Raw genomic sequence first — 23,612 nt, forward strand, 5'->3', positions numbered from 1 at the left:
AATGACGGAATCTTTTTTCACTGAGTGTCGTCGCTGTCTGAGGAGCAGAGAACCTGAAGTCCAGTTCAAACACATTCACTCTGTTTTAGTGTGAAACAGAGTGAATGCGTTAGTTTTTAAATGAAGTGAATATGTGGATGAACTCAACACATATAATGTTCAATGTAACCATCAAATACAAACCTTAAAGAAAGTACATGAAACATCATTGAACCTGGTGTTCAGCTCGTTCTGCTGTCAAGAATAATTCCCTGACACTTCGCTGTTTTGGATTCCTTCTTTTTATTATATGTATATTTGAGCTTTAGTGTTGCTTTCTACCTTTGAAGAACTAATGTTTCAGAATAAAAGCCTGTTGATTCTCTTGTTGAGCTTTGTCAACATCAGTTCGGATTCGTCTCTTCAGCCTGAATGTTGAGTCTGAACAGGTGAAACTCGTCAGTGGTGGAACATGAGCTTCAGGATCTTTTGTGCCTTTTTCATTAACTTTTTTACTCCTTTTTTATTCCTGTGAATCGCAGCTCCGCTCTTCAGAGCTGACTGATTTTATATGAAAATCAACTTGCAGAGAAGAGAAGAGAAACTGAATCCATCACAGTCAACGTCATTTTGCCTTTTTGACAACAGACATTTCCTGCAGGTTGACGCCACGAGTTCAGTTCAACATCTTTTCATGGTCAAACGGTCGAAGGATCAAAGATCAATGAGAACCGCGAGGAAGATGTGACCTAGAATTATTTAACAACAGAGTGTTTTTAATGCTTCATTAAAAACGACCTCGAGAAAATGGATGAATAAACGGAGGGATGGATTAACCAATTGAAAAATAACCCACTTATTTAAAGTCCACATACTGATTTTATATAACATGGAACTGGAGATTCTCCCAAAGGTTTTGGAGGATTTGGAAAATGACCAGCAGGAATGTGAAGTTAAATATGGTTAGGTGTTTAAAACGAGTCTCACCAGCAGTTGTGGTTGTGTAACAGCTGAAGCACTGACTCGCCTTTGTGAGTGAAGATAAAACAGCTGTAAAACAACACTCAGCTCTACAGTACTTCATGCATGTAATAAAACACTGACAGTATCTGATACTTGTGCACTCACAGCTACGTCCTATTGTCAGCACGCACAGAGTCAACTGTACAAGACGCTTCAGCTCCTCTGCAGACGAAGCTCAGCAGAATCAAACTAACAGCCACTGATGGATCAGCTGTCGATCTCAGACCTCTGTTTACTCAAAGCCACAAACCTTCACTCTGATCATAGTTCATTACATCCAGTACATGAAACCACCTAAGGATCATTCAGAAATTCACTTCCTGCTTTTCTCCTCCGTAAGATGCCTCTGAACTTTGGTTTGAAGATTTGAATGAAAACAGGATCCTCAGATCTCGAGTCAAGCTCAGAGCTGTAACAGACTGTTTCTTCTAGCACCAAAAAACATCAAAATAAATCAGTTAATGCAGAATTTAAAAAATCTAAATGTTACAACCAAAGCACAGTGATTAAATACTGTTGTGGCTACATCAAGAGCTGGGACCTTCAGCATGAGACACGACTGTCTTTAACAGCTGTGTCTTTACACTGCGTCTCTGGGAATGTGGACGAAGCACCTCTGGTGTAAAATCCTCCTCAGGTTTCTGTCTGAGTAGAAACTGATGAACTGGCAGCTGAAGCACGTTGTTCAGGGTATAAAAAGGTGGGAAATCACTCATCAACAATCAGAAATATGGTGGAAAGTTGGGCCTGGTCACAATAATGGATTTGTGATATTCTGATAAACCTTTGACAACAAAATAAATGAATGCAAGTCGTTTGTCTCAAGTTCAGTTCAGTAATATTCAAATTACAAATTATTCCCTCAAACAAGTGGCCGAATTCAATATTCTTTACCTTTATTGATTTATCAATGTCTTTAGTTTATCAAATTAATTTGAATTGGTGAACTCATTGCAGTGAGAGCAGTATGTCCCTTGTTTACTTTTATTTATTATTTATTTAGCACCCTAGCTAGTCTGCTAGCTAACAAGTTTTCCATGCTGGCAATGTTGCTAGTTTAGTTTAGCTTAGCTAGTCTTCTAGCTAAAGTCCTGTAATAGTAAAGTGTCACATTTGTTATCACATTTGACCAAATTCATAACCTCAAATGTATTTGTTCCTCAAACATTAACAGAGTTTTGTTCAGTTTTGTTTTGGCTCTACTTTTAGCAAACCAGCTACTAGCTGACCAAGCTAGTAATGGTAGTTTAACATTTTAGTAAATAGTTACCCTTCATTTATTTTTCCTCCTAAAATTAATTGAGTTTAAGTTTCATTTTTAATTGTAAGCTAGCTTAGCAACTAGCTCGCCGAGCTGGTAATGTAGCTAGTTTTGAGATAGTCTCTGGTGCTTACTGTTATCACATTGACTCTATCACAGCGACACATTTTGTTCCAACATTTCACTCTCGTCTTTGCTTCCTTTTACTTCACAATTTGAATTTCGATTAAGCCTACGAGCTAAGTGCTGCAAGGCTAATAACATCACTAGTTAAATATAGATTGTTTTCTAGCTAGTTTTGGGCACTGCTGATGGCACTTTAAGAAATCTCATTTTAACATTTTCCAGTGTGAACATCACATCAGCTTATTGAGAAGTGTTTGTGTCCTTCTCTGTTGTTAAATGGTACTTAACATCACCAGCAGAGAGGTACCAGATTCTAATTCTGGGTTTGCTGCTCAGTAAACTGGACGCAGACACGTCTTCATACTCTTGTTCCATAAAATGCACTTAAGCTCCAACAACACAACAGAAGGCTAACTGCTATTGGAAGAAACAAGGAAGAAAATCAGCTGTGTACGCTAGCATACTGAAAATACAGGGTAAAGCAACAGCACAGTTTCTATTGTAGTCAATAGGAACAAAAATGTTTTAACTACAAGACATCTTCCTTCACAACAACACTGTCTGTGTATATAATATATATATAATGTATAAATATGTGTACATGTAAGATCTATATCTTGTGCAAAGTAATCTGCTTTGCAAAAGTTAATAATTTTAATACAAGGTGATAATTTGAAGCCAAACTAATTTGGTGACACAGCATTGACAGCAGGACTTATATACACTTTTATACATATATATATATATATATATATGTATGTATGCATATCCTCATCACAGTTGATGTAGTTGCCAAAGTAAAAGCTTCTTCAAACTCTAAGCATTAACAAAGAAAAGCTTCCCCTTCACTAAAATACAAACTGTGCTTCAGGCTTTACAGTTTATCTGCAGTTTTAATCAGTCCCTTGACTTGTGCTACACACTGATGCAGCTCAGTGGTCCCTGTGGTTTCAGAGAATCAGGGATTTCTTGTTTGATTTTGCATGTTCATTAGCTTTGGAGAGCTTCACCACAACATCAACGCTGTTCTCTGACATTTGGAAAACCAATGTTACTAAAGGATTTCACACCAGCAGAAGAAGAAGGAGAAAAAGAAGAAAACATAATGTGTTTGCAGCTTCTTAGAAAACTGCCCGTCAGTCTCTCCAGGAGTGCTTCAGTATTCGGTTTCTCCATATTTTGCGAAGAGAAAACGACTAACGAGGAGGTCATGATCACTCTATAGCTGCACATTATTTTTCACAACTAAAGTTTTTACAATATATCAACTGATACTGATACTTACTGAACATATACAGTCACATCTGGACAGAAACCTTTTCTGTTAAATACTCCTCTCCATTTTCTTTTTGTTCAACTGAAGCTTATCCATTCTGGGAAATTGTCAAAATCCAATATCATCTCTTTCCCAGTCTTTATAGAAACTCTATTATGAGTGTATTAGATACTTACTATCTTGGGTTTTAAGTAAAATAGTCAATTTCAGGTGCTAAGTATTAACCATGGTTGTTGTGAATTGTGTAAGTGCTAAGTCAGCAGGACGGAAATGTGATCCCGACTGGGACAAACTTGAGGCGATCCCGGTCTTTCCTCCCACCACAATCAGGCTGTGAAAGTTAAACCTCAGCCTTCAGGCCGATCGGCATCGTCGTCCCTGCAAAGCCACGTGAGCGACATCACACCACAGCGGCTTCTCAGGTGCAGCAGGAAGCAGGTAAACAGTGGGACAACAGTGATGTTCAGGCGGGTCGGTCAGTGTCCTCCGTCTCTAGAGGAGGGACTCTCTGAACGTCCATCCTTTGGGCCGGCTGAAGACTTCTTCTGCTTCTGCTTGGACTTCCTCAACATCCGGACCTTAAGACAGCAGAGTAATACAGAGAGTAGATCACAGAGAGTAGATCACAGAGTAGATCACAGAGAGTAGAACACACATAGTAGATCAGGGTATAAAACACAGAGTAGAACACAGAGAGTAGATCACAGAGAGTAGATCACAGAGTAGAAAACAGAGTAGAACACAGAAAGTAGATCACAGAGAGTAAAACACAGAGTATATCACAGGGAGTAGAACACACAGTAGATTACAGAGAGTAGATCACAGAGTAGAAAACACAAAGTAGAACAAAGAGTAGATCACAGGGAGTAGATCACAGAGAGTAAAACACAGAGTAGATCACAGGGAGTAGAACACACAGTAGATCACAGAGTAGAAAACAGAGTAGAAAACAGAAAGTAGAACAAAGAGTAGATCACAGAGAGTAGATCACAGAGTAGATCACAGAGAGTAAAACACAGAGTAGATCACAGAGAGTAGATCACAGAGAGTAAAACACAGAGTATATCACAGGGAGTAGAACACACAGTAGATCACAGAGTAGAAAACAGAGTAGAAAACAGAAAGTAGAACAAAGAGTAGATCACAGAGAGTAGATCACAGAGTAGATCACAGAGAGTAAAACACAGAGAGTAGATCACAGAGTAGATCACAGAGAGTAGATCACAGGGAGTAGATCACAGAGAGTAGAAAACAGAGAGTAGATCACAGGGAGTAGATCACAGAGAGTAGATCACAGAGTAGATCACAGAGAGTAAAACACAGAGAGTAGATCACAGAGTAGATCACAGAGAGTAGATCACAGGGAGTAGATCACAGAGAGTAGAAAACAGAGAGTAGATCACAGGGAGTAGATCACAGAGAGTAGATCACAGAGTAGATCACAGAGAGTAAAACACAGAGAGTAGATCACAGAGTAGATCACAGAGAGTAGATCACAGAGTAGATCACAGAGAGTAGATCACAGGGAGTAGATCACAGAGAGTAGATCACAGAGAGTAGATCACAGAGTAGATCACAGAGAGTAGATCACAGGGAGTAGATCACAGAGAGTAGATCACAGAGTAGAAAACAGAGTAGAACAAACCGGTTCACAAACAAAATCACAAGAATATCACACACGGCGACAAACCACAGAAACAAAGAGAGTATACCTAACTACAGGTAAACCATGGGAAGACATTATGAAGGGAAGTGTGAGCAGCAGGATGGTTACAGAAGAGACACCTGTCTCAGTTCATATGGACACCTGACTGTTGCTTCAAGACATAACCAATCAATGAGGAGATGAATTCGAACTGATATTGATCCTAACATCATCCCTAATGAAGGAATAAACAGACAGAGAGACAGAGACAGAAGACGAACCTTTGGTCCGGCAGCAGAGATGATGATGTGTCCCGGCGGTTGGATCCACGGTTCTCCGTCCACCTGGACAGGTATGGGTTTACTTACTGTCAGCCTGATGTAGTTCCCTTGAGCAATACGAATCCCAGATCGGAGGCCACTCTGCACCTGGCCCTGCACGCACACACGCACGCACGCACGCACGCACGCACGCACGCACGCACGCACGCACGCACGCACACACACACAGACACAGACACACACGCACACACAGACACAGACACAGACACAGACACAGACACACACACACACACAGAGACACACACACACACACACACACACACACACACACACACACACAGGTGAGTCCGTGGACTTTGAGTTCAGATGTTCTTGTTCAATTCAACCTTCTGGCAGTCGTCATCATCAACACTTTGATCATCCATCACTTTCAAACATCAGTGACTTCCTTCATTACAGTAGGAACATCTGGAAATCACATATTGTATCATTATATATATTTTCTTATTTCCACCTCGTTTTAATTCCTCCGCCCGGCGACAGTCAGAGCAGCCATTTTGTTTTCAGGTCCTCCGTCCGTCTTATTCAAATGGATTCGATATCTCAGTAATGTCTTGACAGAACTTCTTCAAATTTGATAAAAACATTCACTTGGACTTGAGGATCAGCTGATTACATTTTGGTGGTCAAAGGTCAGAGGTCAAGGTCAGTGTGACCTCACAAAACATGATTTTGACCTTGTGAACGCGATACCTCGAGAGCTCTTCAAACATTCACTTGGACTCAAAGGCTGTGTATGAAATCACTCCCTCCTTCCTCTATGGTCACTACATAGGGAGAAGTGCTGTTAAAAAAATTTAACACAAACGTTTAATATTTTCTCTGACTCTGGATTAACAGGAAGTAAACTGGAACTAGTCTGAGTGGCAGAGGGATACGACCACGAGGAGGTGATTCCTGTTTTTCTTTAACCAACTGTTTATTCTGCCTTGAGTTGTAAGGAGGCTTTTAGTTTCCTCCCTTTTTATTCTGTAGGTAAAAGTGTGTTTGTATATATTTGTTTATTGAGCGTCGCTGTTGACACCTCATACATTTTTATAATATTTGTATTAATAGATTAAAATGAATGAACCAAAATGAAGACTTGTCTCACCATGTGGACGACCCCAGTGACCCCGACCACCTCCAGCAAACCATCATCAATGCTCGGCTTCCCATAGCGACCATCGACCTCTGACCCCCAGAGATCAGCACCTGAACCCCAGCTAGACACACACACACGCACACATAAAGAATGAATGTAAAGACTTTTCCTCTACTATGAGATCTGTGTGTGTGTGTGTGTGTGTGTTACCTGGGTATATTAAGGAAGATCAGCCCCTCTATGTTGGGCAGGGGGACGTTGTGTGTGTCCACCTGTAGCTGCAGCTCTTTGTGGAGACTCCTGGTGTAACTGATCTTCTGCAGTCCGACCTTCACGTACACTCCTTTGTTATGGAACCTGTAGGGAGGGGCGGGAAGCAGAGGGGCTGATGGGAAATGTGGTCTTTACATGCAGAAACATGAAGTGGACTACAGTAAACTTACCTGCTGGTGAATTTGTCCGGCTCGTCCTCTCGGGCCAGGTGGAAGTCCAGGCTGAGCTCAGCGTCGATGCCCAGACCGAAGTAGTTGTTCATCTGAACGATCTGAGACAGAAACAGTCGAGACAGAGACGATCACATTCACAGGTACAGGGAGACCATGTGACTCTATCTGCACACACCGGCACAGGTTAACACACCCACACGTTTATACACCTGCACGTTTAAACATGTGCACATCTACACACCTGCACAGGGCTGATGCTGATGGAGAAGTAACTGAACTACGTGCACATCGCTGCCACACACACTGTAAACCTGAGAGGAGAACATGACTCTCTCCGTCTTCTGCTTTTTATTGAATCATTTTATCACTGTGATGTTTTCTCTTAATGTTTTGTTTTATATTTGTGCATCAGTATAACGGAGGATTATTGTTGCACTTTTATTTACACGTGTGTGTGTGTAAATCTATACACATGTGTAAATGAGATTTGTTCATGTGTCAAAGAACCTGCAGATTTAGGTGATGTTACACAGAAAAATAATACTTATTAATTGAATTGTTTTGTTAGGGAACACATTTTTTTTCAAAGCTGCTGATGTGGATTCATTGAATATTAATCAACTTAGAGTGTTTATTAAATGTCACTTTATTTTGGAAGGACATATGGAAAAACCAAATGATGATGTTAAAAAACACTTTATGAATATAATAATTAATAATATTAATGATATATTAAGGTTTATTGAAACAGAGCGCTGGTTGTGATTGTGTCGAGAAAAAAAGGCCGTGCAGATATATGAACTTAGAATGTAAATCTCTTTATCATGAGTGACATCACAGGAAACAACCTGCTCTCACACTCAGAGCCCTAATGGTGAGGAAGAAGGTGGTCCTGCAGGACCTGGACCAGACTGGACCACACCTTTGGCGGCTCCAGGAAGCCGTTGTCCTTGCCGTCCTCAGACATGTCCTGGGCATCCAGCAGGATGGTCCATCGGTCCATCAGGACCTCATCCGCTTCGTCCACAGACACCAGGATGTGGTGGGGGTCCTCGCCGCTGTAACCCGGCCCCCAGCGCAGGATCCGAGCCAGGTCGTTACCTGAGGAGATGGAGCGGACTTTAGCACCTGTCGACTGAAACATGAGGTTAAAACTCCGGCGGTGTGCGTCTCACCTGTTCCCAGAGGGACGATGCCGATGGGCGGCTCACGACAGACCAGTTTGTGTCGGACAGCCTCCAGTACTCCCAGCACCCAGCCCACCGTCCCGTCACCCCCACAGACCAGAACCTGGAACCTGGGGACCTGCCTGAAGGTGTGGAGGCTGCACCACAGAAGAAGAGACACTTTGACTGAGATGAGTGTTGATTGATTTTTAACAGGTGACAGTGTGAATATTACATTTAATACCTGTTTCAACATCACACCTGACAGAGCCTAAAGGTGAGTTCTTGACATTTATATCACGTGACTGTGACAAGAAATCCTAATAATATTAATTAATCATTACACACAACAGCAGAAAATGGTTGGATGGAAGGATTAACCAATCAGAAAACAGCTAATTAATCAATGAGTTGTACATCAGAGGTGTGAAACAACAGCTCTGAAACACATTATTGATCCGAGCTTTAAGGTCAGGAGTTGATTATCAATGTGAACATGTTCTACAGTCTGCAAGCCCTGCAGATCAGACATGAGCTTGTCTGCACTTCAATCCATGTAGAGAGTGAATGACACTAACACTCAGTGCTCAGCACCTGCTGCTAAAATACATCCAAAACAAATAAATCAAAATCTAAAACAGATCTCTGTCATGGCAACAGTTAGCCACAGAATCACCTACGAAATAAAAGAAAGTTTGTTTTTTTGTTCCTTTTAATTTGTTGCAGCAAAGCTTTATTTAAAGCTATTGAGAGCTTTAATCTTGAAAAAAATCGGACAGGAAGTTCCAAAGTTTCTGTTGTTCTCTTCACAGACCTCTGAAATATCCACATACGATGTGATATGAAGAAGAATAACCAGTTCAGTGAATCAGTCAAATGTATGATCTGTGACTGTGGACACGTGAACAAAGTATTAATCATTATTAATTAATCAAATTAGCCTTTGATCATGTTCTGGCCTCTGTCTAATGGATTAGAAAAAAGAACTTACCTGTAGTTTGATGTTATTTTCTTATGTATGAATTTTTGATTTGGTGATTTTTAACCAAAACAAATGTAATGAAACCAAGAACTCATCAACTACAAAAAGAAAATTAACCATTAAATTAAATGTTGTTAAAAAAATAAATAAAACTGAATCCTTTAAAGAAACAAATCTGTAGATAAAAAAAAGTTTGTCCCTGCAGTTTCTGTAACAGTCTGATACCTGGTCTGTGATCACATGACACACTCAGTCATTTATCCTCTACTCTGATTGAGGACTCTCAGTCCGTCCCCTCACAGTGTCCATGTCTCTCACCCAGCCAGCGGACCTCCGTTGGAGATGTCAAAGACCTGGTGAGGGTTCAGCAGCTTCCTGAAGCTGTAGAGGAGCTCGCGTCCCTTCAGTCCTCCACTCTTTGGGTTGACGAAGACCAGCAGGGGACAGACGTCTTCTCCCAGACTGTTGAGCTGAGAGACAGAGACAACATTGAAGGGTTAATGTCAGAGGATGGGGTGAAGTTATGTGCTCATCTGATGTGTCCCCTGGACACAGACGGAAACAGAATAAAGAGACAGACACATGTTTACTGTTAATATGATGATGAACATCTGGAACATTAATAATCTGAAGAAAGTCTGAATGACGAGGAAAAAGATCTGTAACAGGTGAAACTGTAGCAGCTGCTTCATGTCAACAACTAACTAAAGAAACTGACTAAAGAAATTAACTGAAATAACTAACTAAACTAAAGAAACTAACTAAACTAACTAAACTAGAAGCAGTGTATGTGTTGCGTGTTTTAACAGATGATCCATGTGTCTTTATGTGGACATGTGGGGACACATGTTTGACATCAAATAAAAATTAAACTACAGTAATTACAAATGTAAAAAGTCTTGTTAAAGGTGTGTGTGTGTGTGTGTGTGTGTGTGTGTTACCATGATCTCTGGGATGACGAGGGATGTAAGCATCTTGCTGTTGACAGATGTGTCTTTAGCCAACATGTAGATCCTCTCTGCTTCAGAGAAACATGAGATCTGCAACCCCACCGCACCTGAACACAACACACACACACACACACACACACACACACACAGAGAAGGATGACATCATGATAGAGAGATAGATTTTTATCTCTGCAGTGCACATAACCTTAAAATCAGGGCGGTTTCCATGACAACCGTTTCTCACCTTGACTGGGGTAGTGGTGGCTGATGTTGACCAGATGACCTGAGGAGACAGAGAGAGAAACAGAGGGGGGAGGGGTTAGAGACTGGAAGTGAAGAGGTTCATCCTGACACACAAACATATATATATATATAAGTATGTTTATACTCAAAGACTCACTTACACTTCATCAAACCTGATGAAAACCATGAGCCTGTGAACATGTGAATAAATGAATAATGAATATATTTGGTCCAGGACTGACTCACTCTTGATGGTCAGGTGTTCCTGGATCAGATGGGCGTACTCCTCTCTGGTCAGCAGGAGGGGCAGCCCTCCAATCAGCAGGCTCACCTGCACCGCCCACTTCCTGTTCTCCACAATGTAGAAACGCGTCTGATTCATCTGACGCAAAGACAGCTGGGAAATAATGCACAACAGAGGAATCATTTAATATGGACACACAACAGACACAACAACACACAACAACACACAACAGACACACAACAGACACACAACAGACACACAAAAGACACAACAACACACAACAGACTAAACAGACACACGACATACACAACAGACACACAACAACACAACAGACACAACAGACACAACAATACACAACAACACACAACAGATACAACAGACACATGACACACACACACACACACACACACACAGTGTGAGGAGGTTCTGTCGCTCACCTTCCTGATCTCCTGCAGTTTGTCCAGAACCTTCTCCTGAGGCGTCAGTATCTGTCTCTGCACTGAGGGACGCAAACACAAAGGTCATGACCTCTGACCTGCTGCACCTTTGACCTTTGAACTATTCAAAGTCTGTAACTGGCCTGTGGGTAAATTATGGGATGCTGATGTGACACAGACTCAGTCTTCACTCTGTTGTGTCACCTGCTGTCATAGGATTGGTCACTTTTCTTTATTATCACGTGATGATGTGATGTCACAAAGATGATGAGGACAATCAGCTGTGTGGATTTAAAGGGTTACGCTGGTGTTTTCGTGGTTGAGCTCACCTTGCTTGCTGCTCATCCAGATCTCCATCAGACTGAAGCTGGACACGTCCTCCTGAAACATCATCATTAACAACTCATTAATACTCATTTAATTCATTAATTAAAACTTCTGCAGCTACTGTTTACGCCTCGAGCAGGTTCCACCTTTTATATTCAAACTTTATATTCAAACTAAAAACTGACGTGTTTTAAAATCCTCTGCTGTGATTCATACTTAGTTTCACATGTTTTCATCTCGTCTTACTTCCTGATTCAGAAACCTGGATCAGGCCTTGAGCCCCGCCCACCACCTGCTTGCTCCAGGTGGACAGGTGAAAGAGCAGAGAGTATCAAGATGGTTAGAGGAGGAAACATCGGAGAGACTCAGACCCAGACTCACATGAGGAGTCTGTTAAGACCAGAACCAGAGACTAGCAGACGGATCAGAGCCGATAGCATAGTTAGCATCTTTATAGAATGGTTAGCACCTTTTCAGTGCAGATAGCACAGTTATCTTTTCAGAATGGTTAGCGTAGTTATCATCTTTTCATGATGGTTAACACAGTTAGCATCTTATCAAATCAGTTAGCACAGTTAGCATATTTTCATAACAGTTAGCATAGTTCAAATCTTTTACGACTGGTTAGCGTACTTATCACCTTTTCATGATGGTTGACACAGTTAGCATCTCTTCTGAACTGTTAGCGTAGTTAGCATATTTTTAGAACGGTTAGTGTAGTTAGCATCATTTCAGAACGGTTTGTGTAGTTAGCATCTTTTCTCTGTTTATGTTGTTTGTTAGCTTGTAACTGGCAGTAACTGACACAGTGTTAGCGGTTGTGCTACTGCTAACTCTCTCTCTCTGTACTGACAAGGTTTCAGGTGTATTTAGCCCCACCCCCCATCCCCACAGGTGGACAGGATTGGTTCCTGAGGTCTGTGACGTATGACACCCTGGCTGTCTGAATCTGTGTTTATGAGACTGTCATTGATTCACTGCAGTTCAAGGTGGAAACACTCAATCATGGTGTTGATGATGATTTCATCATCATGTGTCTGTATGATATAACAACATCATATGGACATTAACAAGGTTAAACACTGGATTTTCATTGGAGGAGGTCTTTACAGCTTTCTGGTCTAAACTTCACGTCTGTTCTCATGCTTCCTGGTTTCTACCTGTCTGTCCAGTTCTCCGAGGACCTCAGTGAGAACTGAAGATGCTGTGCTGCTCTTTGAGATGGAGACACAGATGAAAGCTGCAGCCAACCTGAAAACAAACAAACAAACAGATGAGATCATGATCAAACTGGAATCATCATTATTGTCTTTTTTAATTGTCTTTTTTTTCTTTTATAAATCGTGTTTTTTAATCATCTTTTTATTTTTTAATCGTACTTTTATTTATTTTAATCGTATATTTTAATTGTCTGTTTCTTGTTTAATCGTCTTTTCTAATCAACTTTTTAACTTTTTTAATAGTATTCTTTTAATCGTCTTTTCATCTTTTTTAAATTGTCCTTTTCAAATCACCTTTTTCAAATCGTCTTTTTCTTCTTTAATCGTCTTTTTTTCTGTTATCGTTGTTTTTAATCATCTTTTTATATTTTTATCCCCAGATGACGTAAGTCCTGATTCAGCAAAAATTCAAAAGCCCTTCATACATATGGTATTTAAATGCTTGCGAGCTGCTTGGACCCCGATATATTTGTTTTTGTATTTTTTAGTTACAAGAAAAACGTTGTAAAATTTTCCCACAGTATGAAATGTCGATCATTTCTGATCCCCCACTGAACTCCACCTCCCAGCATGCCTCACCTGGGCCAGCCAGCGTGCACCTTGATGACCTCAGATTCTCTGGGTTTGGCCCTCAGCAGCCAGGAGTCGCCTCCGTCCCTCAGAGAGCTTCTGTTGTCCGGACCGCCGTTGCGGTTAAGGATGTCGTCGCTGTGGAAACGCTGCAGGCCTCCAACCTCCTGCAGCTCATAGTCCTGAGGGTCATCGGGAAGGTAGAAGGCCCTGAGTGCCGCCTCCTGCAGGACAACACAGGTACTGCAGCGTTAGACCTGAACCCTGAGGTTTGACTGAGGTTTATCTAGGTTCGTGATCAGTGATAAATGTTCATATTAAATTCTTTAATGAATGAATGAATGAATGAACGAATGCAATTCACCAGGTGAGGACAGGTGTGTGGTTCCTGAGAGGCAAAACTCAGGGCTGAATCAGGCTCCCAGGTATTTTACACTGGAAACTGTCTGTGCTTTAATTCAACAGTTCAATGCTGCTTCTACAGAATTATAATTGCCTGCTTTTATTTTGAAAGACAGCTTGTTTAGTATATGTAGAACTGACAGTAGTTCAAATGTGTGTGTGTGTGTGTGTGTGTGTGTGTGTGTGTGTGTGTGTGTGTGTGTGTGTGGTCTCTCACCACCACGTCTTCATTCCTCGTGGCTCGAAGTATGGAGACCGGTCGGAAGTAGCTCCGCTTGACTGCATCATCACCGTCAAACACCTTGAGAGACTGCTTACCTGTTTACAAACACACACACACATTCAGGCTCGGCATTCTGTCTGAGGTCAGCTGCTAAAATCTCTGAATGGAAAATGGAGGATGCAGAGATTCAGTGTGAGTGAACGGACCTGACTCTGAAGCCGTCAGCTGACCGTCTTTAGACACAGCAGCATCGGCGTCATCTGAGTTATCTGCAGACACATGGAGGGAAACAGTCACATTACTTGACATGTCCAGAGCGTCCTGATCAACACACATTAAAGCTCCTCCAGTGTAAAGGTCTGTGTCCATGTGTAGTGTGATTATAGATCAGCTCTAGCTTCTATATTAATACTGTGAAAGTATCAAAGCCTCAGTCCACAGAGAAATGCACACAGCCTGTATTCAGAAACTGAGCCTTAAAACCAGCCGTCAGGACTTCTGGAACTTTGTGATGTCACAACAAAGCAGTCACCAAGCCCCGCCCACCTGGACCCACAGAAATTTAGAATAGAAAAAAGGATCTTAATCTTGTATTGTTATATAATACAGTCTGTTTTTAAGTCTAAGGTCTTAAATTATATCATGTCGTTTTTTGTTTCGGTTTCATTTGATGGATTGAAGTTGTGTTTTTTCTTTTTGCGTTTTCCTCTGACGGAGAAATGAAACCTAAACTTCAAAGACCATTTAGTTTAGTACCCTAACCCTTGGAAATAAAGTTTAAAGGGTTAAATAAATAAAATAAATAAAGACTGTGTTGTATCTTGTCTTTAATTGACTGGTTTTGAGATCTGAGTTCAGTCTGTGGTGATGACAACAGTGACTGTGGACTATCCACAGACCTCACTGTGAACTGAGCCTTTAAAAGAAGCTGCAGAGACTCAGAGACTCAGACTCAGAGACTCAGACTCTAAACGTCGGTGAAAGTTTGTTAAAAACAGAAAGTTTCTTCATCTTTGGTGAAAAAACTTCATGCTGAGTTCCAGAGAAACTTCAGGAAATGAGACGAGTGTTTCTCACCCGCTCTGTGTCAGAGGATGTGGTTCAGAGGTGTGTGTGTGTGTGTGTGTGTGTGTGTGTGTGTGCGTGTGTGCGTGCGTGTGTGTTTGTACCCAGCTCGTGGCTCTCTGTGATGCGGTAACAGTGCATCTTGCTGAAGTTTCTGGAGTCGAGGCGGACGCAGGCCGGATGCAGCAGCATGCGGTGCAGACGTCCCAGAGTGCACTCTGGTGGCACGCTGAGGTAACACGCTGCATGGCTCTGCAGACGACACACACACACACACACACACACACACACACACACACACACACACACATAAATGTAATGTGTTGATGGAGGATTTTTCTCTTTCATCATCTTCACTTTTCTTTTCAAATGTTTTTCTTGATGTTGAAGCTGAGACCTCGTCCAGAGGAAACGTCAAACAGGAACAGAAACCAGGTACAGGTGAGGTGTGACCTCATATCCTGTAGAACGCTGTGATTGGTTCTCACCATGATGCCGCACCACTCGCACCTCATCCCCGCCAGGACGTCGGACGAGCCGCAGGAACGCCGACACACCTCACACCTGGCTGCTGACGACAGGTTCCCCTCCCTCCAGTGGTGGGGAAACGTATCCTGCAGCGACAGAAAGCAGATCCTGTGAGCCAGCGGCTCTGTTCTGTATCACACTGACAGAACAGTGAGAGGTTCATGTGACACACTTCTTTATTTAAACCTCCCTCTCGACGCAGTGTGCAGTTTACTGACAGCTGCTGAAACGACTCGTCAATCAACACAAAAATTATTGGAAACTTTTATTTTTATAATCATTTAATTGTTTCAGCAAAAATGGTGAAAAAGCCAAATATTTCAGGACGAGCAAAACAAGACATCTGGTTTTTAAATCATCTTTATGATGTTTCATAAACTAAATAATTAATTCAGTAAAAAAACAACCAGCAGATTCATTGATGATGGAAATCATCTTCAGTCACAGCTCTGGTTCAGAGATGAACCTTTGACCCTTCAGATCTATCACGTGTTTGACGTCTTCAGTCGACGCCTCAGACACACGGAGTTCAACACTGACAGAAATCTGACGCACCGACTGAACGTATTGGTTAGTTATTGATAACTGCTGCTGCGTTGAGAGCAGGACCAGTCTGACCCAGTCTCTCTGCTGCTGCTCTCCTGACTCCCATCATCATCTACAGGAGCTCTCAGCTCCACTGTACTGATTTTAATCAATGACTGGAACTGATCAATCAGCTCAGATCAACACACACACACACACACACACACACACACACACACACACAGAACTAACAGCAGACCTCTTAATTTACTGCTCACCACAGGAAGTGTTTGATTAAAGACGACGTGATGGCAGCAGGTGTCACATGATCAGTCAGACTGAGCTGTGATCAATACAGTAACTCTGAATCACATTAGTCATTAATCTGACACTACACAGACACACACACACAAACACACACACACACACACACACACACACACAAAGAGCCTCTGTGTTTGTTGTGTCACTGGTTAATCACCTGATGTGATTTACACCTGTCGACTGATGACTCATCACATGCTCAACAAACACATGTGACCGGGGCGTCGTGTGGCGTCGTGGTTTAAGCAGGCGCCCCATGTGTAGAGGCTACAGTCCTCGCTGCAGTCGGCCCCAGTTCGAATCCCGCATCGGACGGCCTTTCACTGCATGTCATTCCCCCTCTCTCTGCCTCCCCGTTTCCTGTCTCTCTCCACTGTGCTGTCCATTAAAGGCATAAAAGCCCAAAAAAATATACTTTAAAAAAAAAAAAAAAAAAAAAAAAAAAAACACATGTGACCAGCACAGTCAATCAGACAGCACCTGGACCTCTTCAGCCAGGTGAAGCAGGTGCATGTTTATAGTTGTTACAATAGAGCTGTAAACTGATTGGTTGAACTATATACACACCTGTCTTCAGGTCATAGTGGAGGGAGACACTGAAGACAGACTCTGACTGTGATCTGTGACCAGCTGTGTGCAGATGTCTGTGTGGATCAGTGTGAGACTAAACACCTGGTCACACCTGTGTGAGACGACCTGTGATGTGAATGTCATTATTCTGCCTCAGGTGTACAGAGGCGTGGGTGTGTGTGGTGTATTGTGGGTCAGTGAGTTTTCTTTAATGAAGACATTCTCACCTGTTCCAGAGTCCCGTCCAGGTGACATCTGCGACAGTCGGCACAGCTGAAGGCAGCACAGTCAGCATGGACATGTAGCTCACACACTGAAACACACACACACACACACACATATCAGTGACATCAGTGTCATCTGAGTCACAGCTCATGTCAGGAATGTGAGGTCAAAGGTCACAGGTTCACTCACAGGTCAAAACACAGCAGGTTCCAGTTACAGTGTGTCGATATAGTTTCATATAAAGTGTTTGTGCTGAGTCTGAGTCTCGTCTTCATCACTGACTTTATAACAGTTTGTGATCAACAGTCTGATCAGCAGCTGCTGAACTGCTACTGGACTTTTTGTTGTTTGTTTTTATATTAATAATAAGAATAATAAGCTTTATTTATATATCAAAAGACAGTTACAAAGTGCTTTACAAAATAAAACTGAGGACAAACAATAAAGAAATGAGATAAAAGTCTAAAATACTGAATCGATAAGAAACAGGACGATGACTTAATATAATGATAGATTTAAAACATTAGTATTATTATTATATTCAGTCTTGCTTTTATTTTTTAATGTGAAGGACTTTGTACCTTTTATTTTGAAAAGCCACATTCTGATTGGTCAGTTTTTATCTGCATTCTGATTGGTCGGTGTGTAGCCGCATTCTGATTGGTCGTTTTGTAGCTGCTTTCTGATTGGTCATTTTGTAGCTGTGTTCTGATTGGTCATTTTGTAGCTGCATTCTGATTGGTTAGTGTGTAGCTGCGTTCTGATTGGTCAGTTTGTAGCTGCGTTCTGATTTGTCATTTTGTAGCTGCGTTCTGATTGGTTAGTGTGTAGCTGCGTTCTGATTGGTCAGTTTGTAGCTGCGTTCTGATTTGTCATTTTGTAGCTGCGTTCTGATTGGTTAGTGTGTAGCTGCGTTCTGATTGGTCAGTTTGTAGCTGCGTTCTGATTTGTCATTTTGTAGCTGCGTTCTGATTGGTTAGTGTGTAGCTGCGTTCTGATTGGTCAGTTTGTAGCTGCGTTCTGATTTGTCATTTTGTAGCTGCGTTCTGATTGGTTAGTGTGTAGCTGCGTTCTGATTGGTCAGTTTGTAGCTGCGTTCTGATTTGTCATTTTGTAGCTGCGTTCTGATTGGTTAGTGTGTAGCTGCGTTCTGATTGGTCAGTTTGTAGCTGCGTTCTGATTTGTCATTTTGTAGCTGCGTTCTGATTGGTTAGTGTGTAGCTGCGTTCTGATTGGTCAGTTTGTAGCTGCGTTCTGATTTGTCATTTTGTAGCTGCGTTCTGATTGGTTAGTGTGTAGCTGCGTTCTGATTGGTCAGTTTGTAGCCGTGTTTTGGTTGGTCGTTTTGTAGCTGCATTCTGACTGGTCAGTGTGTAGCTGCATTCTGATTGGTCAGTTTGTAGCCGTGTTTTGGTTGGTTGTTTTGTAGCTGTGTTCTGATTGGTCAGTTTGTAGCTGTGTTCTGGTTGGTCGTTTTGTAGCTGCATTCTGACTGGTCAGTGTGTAGCTGCATTCTGATTGGTCAGTTTGTAGCCGTGTTCTGATTGGTTGCTTCATGTGAGATGCTGATGGAACTGGTCTAACTGGTTGTGGTACTGGTCTGACCTTCACAGCGCAGCGCCGTGTTTCCCTCCGTTTGTTTCCTGCAGACGCAGCAGAAACGCTTCTTCTGAGCAGCTGGACCGAAGCAGTGAGCCACAGGCACCTGCAGGGGGCAGCACACACACTCACGATCACGTTATCAACATGTGTTACATCAACACGCTGTTTCACATCCTTCTGCCACAAACACTCACTGCAGCGCTGCTAAAAATAGTCCCCTACAAAGTCCCTATGTAATATACTACAAGATGGAGCTTTTCATTAACTGGTCAGTGTCATATCGAGGCTCAGCAGACGGTTAGGATGGTTCACAACACGTTACTGAAACATCATCACCACACGTTACATAACAACATGTTAACATCAAACACAGGGTGACGGGGCTGGGGGCCTCTGAACTGGGGGGGCCTCTGAACTGGGGGGGCCTGCAGCTGCACTTCACCAAAACACATCAGAATATAGAGGCGACGTGGAGCGTGATCACAGACGGACTTACATTAATTAACATTTGACACTAACTCTCAGACACATTTTGATCTGTACTTGAGTACTCCACTAAAGAAAAAAGAAAAATAAATATATACAGTACAAATATATATATATACATATATATATATATATATATATATATACACAAATGCTAAACAGTGTTAACCTTAATCTTGTTTATTTATTCTCTGATTTAAGATTAAGATTACAGGAACACAATATGACATCATAGGCCACATTATAAAGCATGTAGTACATTTAGTTACAGGTTTTCTGCTGAGTATTAAATAAAGAATCTCTCTCTCTAAATGCTCCATCGCTGTAAATGCCATACACTGTTCTACACTGATCACAACAACAACAGATCTGGATCAGGGGTTTGACAGATGTGGACGTCGTCTGACAGTGATTCATCTCAAGTTCATTTTGATAACGAGTTGGAATGACATGAAGAAAAAACAACCTGAGTTTTTAAAAGTCAAACCAGACTCACTGTGTCGTCAGAAAGATAATAAAGAAATAATGAATCTCATCTCTTTGCTGCTGTTGGCAGGTGAATCACATATGCTCACAGGTTCATATTTCCTCAGAGAACAGGTGAGGAAGAAACAACTTGTTGGGTTATTGATCGGTGCAGCAGCCAGTCAGGCTCAGTGATCAGTGCTGATCAATAAACAGAGTGTCAGTGTGTTTGTTACTCACCTGGACGACAGACGGAGTCATGCAGGAACAAACGGATCGCAGCGTCTTCAGGCATTTCTCATGACACATCAGGTTACACACTGAGGAGGAGACAGAGAGGACAGACACCACTGAGTAAGGCACTGACACTGTCAGGGTGGGAGGTTCAATTCCCTACAGATCCACCACACTTCTGACCTTCAGGCTGTTCAGGTGGTTAGATTACATCACTATCAGCTTCTGCTGCAGATGACAACACATGACCTGAAACCTGCCACTTAAACTCAGTCAGAACAAAGAGAACTACAAATCAAACTAAAACTGAAGAAGTGATTATTATTGATTAGGGTTATAAAAAAAATAAAAAACATATGTCCACAAATATGAGACATGTAATAAATAACATGAAATAAGAGGTAACCTTATGAAAAGGTTGGATGAAATGTTTGAATAATTTAAGTTGAATCAGATAAAAGTCTCAAGAAATTAAAGATTTAAATCTCTTTTTTAAGAGACCTGGCAACATGTAAACAATAATACAATACAGATAAAATAAATAGGCTTACTGTCATAAACAATGTCCAGAGAATGACACATACACAGGTTCCTAAACTGGCTAAAATAATGTGTTCATTAGCAAATGTTAGCATGCTAACACGCTAAGCTAAGATGGTGAATGTTTTAAACACTTCACCTGCTAAACATCAAACAAAATGTGAAATTTCTACAACTAAGTCTAAAACATTAGCTTCATTCACACTGTTTGCTAACTGAAGAAAATATTAGTAATAATGCAACTGTGTTTGTTTTTTATATGAACAAAGTTAAAATGAAAAAATGAAAAAAAGATATTTGGCTGTCAAACAACACATCTGTGTTGTTAATAGCTATGGGAGGTAAAGTAAGCTAATACTAGCATGCAAAGAAATTCTGCTGACTCATCATGAACAAATACTGTAGCCTACATGTTTTACAGTATTAAGTAGGTAAAGCAATACTGGTTAATTATAACAATCTGTTTAATATTCATAGATAAATAAAGTATATATCTATCTACAGCATTTTATTATTTTGTTTTGTTTAATAGTTTCAGGAACTAGCAGCGTTAGCAGGTTCACACATTAGCTAGCTAACGATAGTTTTCCTGGCAGATAATTCTGCCTTTAAATGAAACTCCTGAGGTTCTAGTAACATGAGTAACGTGTTTATTATTCACAAGGTTTAAGTTGCTATAACACTGTTGCTAAGGGACTATACCAACTTAGCTTCTGCTAACGTTCAGCATCATGCTAGAAGGAAGAAAACACAACTGCCTCTGGTGTTTTTAAAGATGTGAGAACACGTCACAACCTTCTTATATTCACAACCGTGAGTTTGAGACCTTTCTGTGACAGAGCTGTAAATACATCATTAAATACAACTGAAGGCTCAATGACAAGCAACAACAGCACACTACTGTATATGATGATGAGTAATGATGGGTGATACAGGTACACCCACCTACACACAACAGTCCTGTAATAACTCCTCCTTCATGAAGATTATAATGTTCATTATAAACTGTTCTGTGCTCCTGATAAACTCCTGATACTTGTGCTTTACCATCTTTGTTTTGTTTTATGTCTTTTTTATTTATTCATTTCTTCTCACTGTGCTGTACTGAAGAAACCTGTACACTGATTATTATAGATGAAGAGAATGCTAATAAAATCCGTCTTATTGTTCCTTCTACCTTCTTTTTTATCAGTCACTCGGTTACTCAACGTGTACCTGTTCACCTGGTCACAAACAGACAAGTACAAAAGGATGATGAACCACTGAGCTGGAAGTTAAACCCAGTCAGGTTTCAGTGCTAACCCTCGTTGAGCAGGAAGACTAATGTGGATTTTCACAATAATACTTTCCCTGCCTTTGTTTTCTCTTCCAGGTGAGTCAGTCTGACATGCAGGTTTATTTTCAGCCTGTCTGGCTTCTTCTGTTCCCGGCTCTTGGCTGAACAGTTGTAAAGTAAAAGGCTTATGATGCTAACGTTAGCTATGTAGCGTTACCATAAACATGCATACAGCTCCTTTAAAGAAACATCTGCTGACATACAAGATGAACCAGGTTTATCCTCCGTCACACCTGGATCTGTAGCTTCTGGTTCAGGAAACATAAATGATGAAGAGTCTGGTGTTTTATCACCGTGGGAATATTCCCAGACAGATGAAGCACTTTGATGACATCACAGGTTCATGTTAATCCAAGTGACAGCTTAAAGAAGAAACATTGTGTAATCCAGCTGAGCCTCTACAGGACGCTGCTTTGTTTTGTTCTGCTGCAGCTTTTAATGCAGTGAGGATGATGATCGTGTCTCTGCTCACACACACACGCACGCACGCACGCACGCACACACACACACACACACACACACGCACACACACACACACACACACACACACACATTCTTCCAGCACAGAGCATCCCTGCCAGTCTCCTGTTGCCATGCCGACCAGAGGAAGTAAATCACAACTAGACTGTAGCTCGAATTGTGCAACAGACACTTTACACCTACTCAGACACACACACACACACGCACACACACACACACGCACACGAACACAGTGTGTTACTGGGCAGAGAGGTGTGTTCGTCAGTTTGCCTGTTGAATTCATGATTAAGTTGGGGCTTAGTGAGAAGGAAATGAGGAGGAAAGGAAGGAAAGGAAAGGAGGAAAGAAATGGAGAGGAAAGGAGAGGAAAGGAAAGGAAAGGAAAGGAAAGGAAAGGAAAGGAAAGGAAAGGAGAGGAAAGGAGAGGAAAGGAGAGGAAAGGAGAGGAAAGGAGAGGAAAGGAAAGGAAAGGAAAGGAAAGGAAAGGAAAGGAAAGGAAAAGAGGCCTTCCTGGTCCAGGTCCACCTCCATCCTGACTCTGAACACATCGTTCTCAGTCTGGATGAAGTTTCGGACCTACAGCTGATCCTGACTGTTGGATCAGGTCTGGTCTCATTGTGACATCAGCTCTACGTCACAGGATCAACATCCGCCTGTTTAATGTGCAGGTGACAGTTAAAATGTCTGACAGCCCACCTGACACCACACACACCTGCAGTAAAGCAAGGCACCAGCACAGCAGCAAGGGTTGGTGGTTCGGTTCCCGGTGGGACTAGATTCAGGTGTAGCTCTGACAGGTTTGTGGTGTGTCTCGAACAGACTTACCTTCACACAGGAAGCCGATCAGACCCCAGATGAAGTCGCTGCAGCTGTGGCAGAAGGTGGGTTTGGTCAGGGTGACTTTCCTGAAGCAGTGGCCCAGAGCAGAGCTGTGGTACTTGGGCCGGAGCCCGGGAGACTGCTGCGTCCTCTTCCTCACGGTCAAAGGACTCGCGGTCCGGCTGTCCGCGGCGTCAGGGTCCGCCGGTCTGGCCCGACCGGAGTCCGCCATGTCTCTCCGCACGAGCTCACCGACAGGGGCGTGGGGAGGTTCACTTCTGGTGCAGAGAAGCCCGGAGGTCTAGAAAACATTCCACCCCGGTGGTGAGACAGACCACCGGGCCGGACACAGAGGCTCAGCCCGGCGGAAGGGCGCCGTACTCGGTGTGTGTCCCGGAGCTCTCTCCGCTTCAGAAGCTAATTACCCGGGTTCAGAACGACGGAGCGGGCTCACCGGTCACGACGTCG

General features: G+C 42.1%; 1 protein-coding gene across 2 annotated transcripts; it reads right to left on the reverse strand.

Moving 5' to 3' along the window:
* Nucleotides 1–263: 263 nt before the first annotated feature.
* dgkq (diacylglycerol kinase theta) lies at nt 264–23,612 on the reverse strand. 2 transcript variants are annotated; one of them, XM_022761313.1, is made up of 23 exons: nt 23,151–23,612; nt 19,976–20,055; nt 18,788–18,887; nt 17,185–17,270; nt 15,499–15,624; nt 15,115–15,262; nt 14,152–14,214; nt 13,940–14,040; nt 13,330–13,544; nt 12,691–12,781; nt 11,533–11,584; nt 11,204–11,265; nt 10,769–10,919; nt 10,524–10,562; nt 10,271–10,386; nt 9,648–9,799; nt 8,357–8,505; nt 8,104–8,282; nt 7,179–7,279; nt 6,946–7,092; nt 6,745–6,856; nt 5,592–5,744; nt 264–4,243 (listed from the first exon to the last, which is right to left on the reverse strand). In XM_022761313.1, the coding sequence occupies exons 1-23, from the start codon at nt 23,374–23,376 to the stop codon at nt 4,142–4,144; spliced, it is 2,751 nt and encodes a 916-aa protein (XP_022617034.1). In that variant the 5' UTR covers nt 23,377–23,612; the 3' UTR covers nt 264–4,141. The 2 variants fall into 2 exon arrangements, with proteins under 2 accessions (XP_022617034.1, XP_022617035.1); XM_022761314.1 differs by lacking the exon at nt 14,152–14,214.

The sequence above is a fragment of the Seriola dumerili genome, unplaced genomic scaffold (assembly GCF_002260705.1).
Source record: "Seriola dumerili isolate Sdu_G_001 unplaced genomic scaffold, Sdu_1.0 BDQW01000398.1, whole genome shotgun sequence".
In the NCBI taxonomy this organism is placed as follows: Eukaryota; Metazoa; Chordata; class Actinopteri; order Carangiformes; family Carangidae; genus Seriola; species Seriola dumerili.

What these genes read in the sequence shown, in the direction of transcription:
- dgkq (XM_022761313.1), bottom strand. Translation starts at nt 23,376, where the DNA reads ATGGCGGACTCCGGTCGGGCCAGACCGGCGGACCCTGACGCCGCGGAC. An exon ending in CATCGTCCCTCTGGGAACAG is followed by an intron (nt 8,283 to 8,356) that starts GTGAGACGCACA and finishes CCATCTCCTCAG; the next exon opens with GTAACGACCTGGCTCGGATC. An exon ending in TCTCTGCTGCCGGACCAAAG is followed by an intron (nt 4,244 to 5,591) that starts GTTCGTCTTCTG and finishes TGCTGTCTTAAG; the next exon opens with GTCCGGATGTTGAGGAAGTC.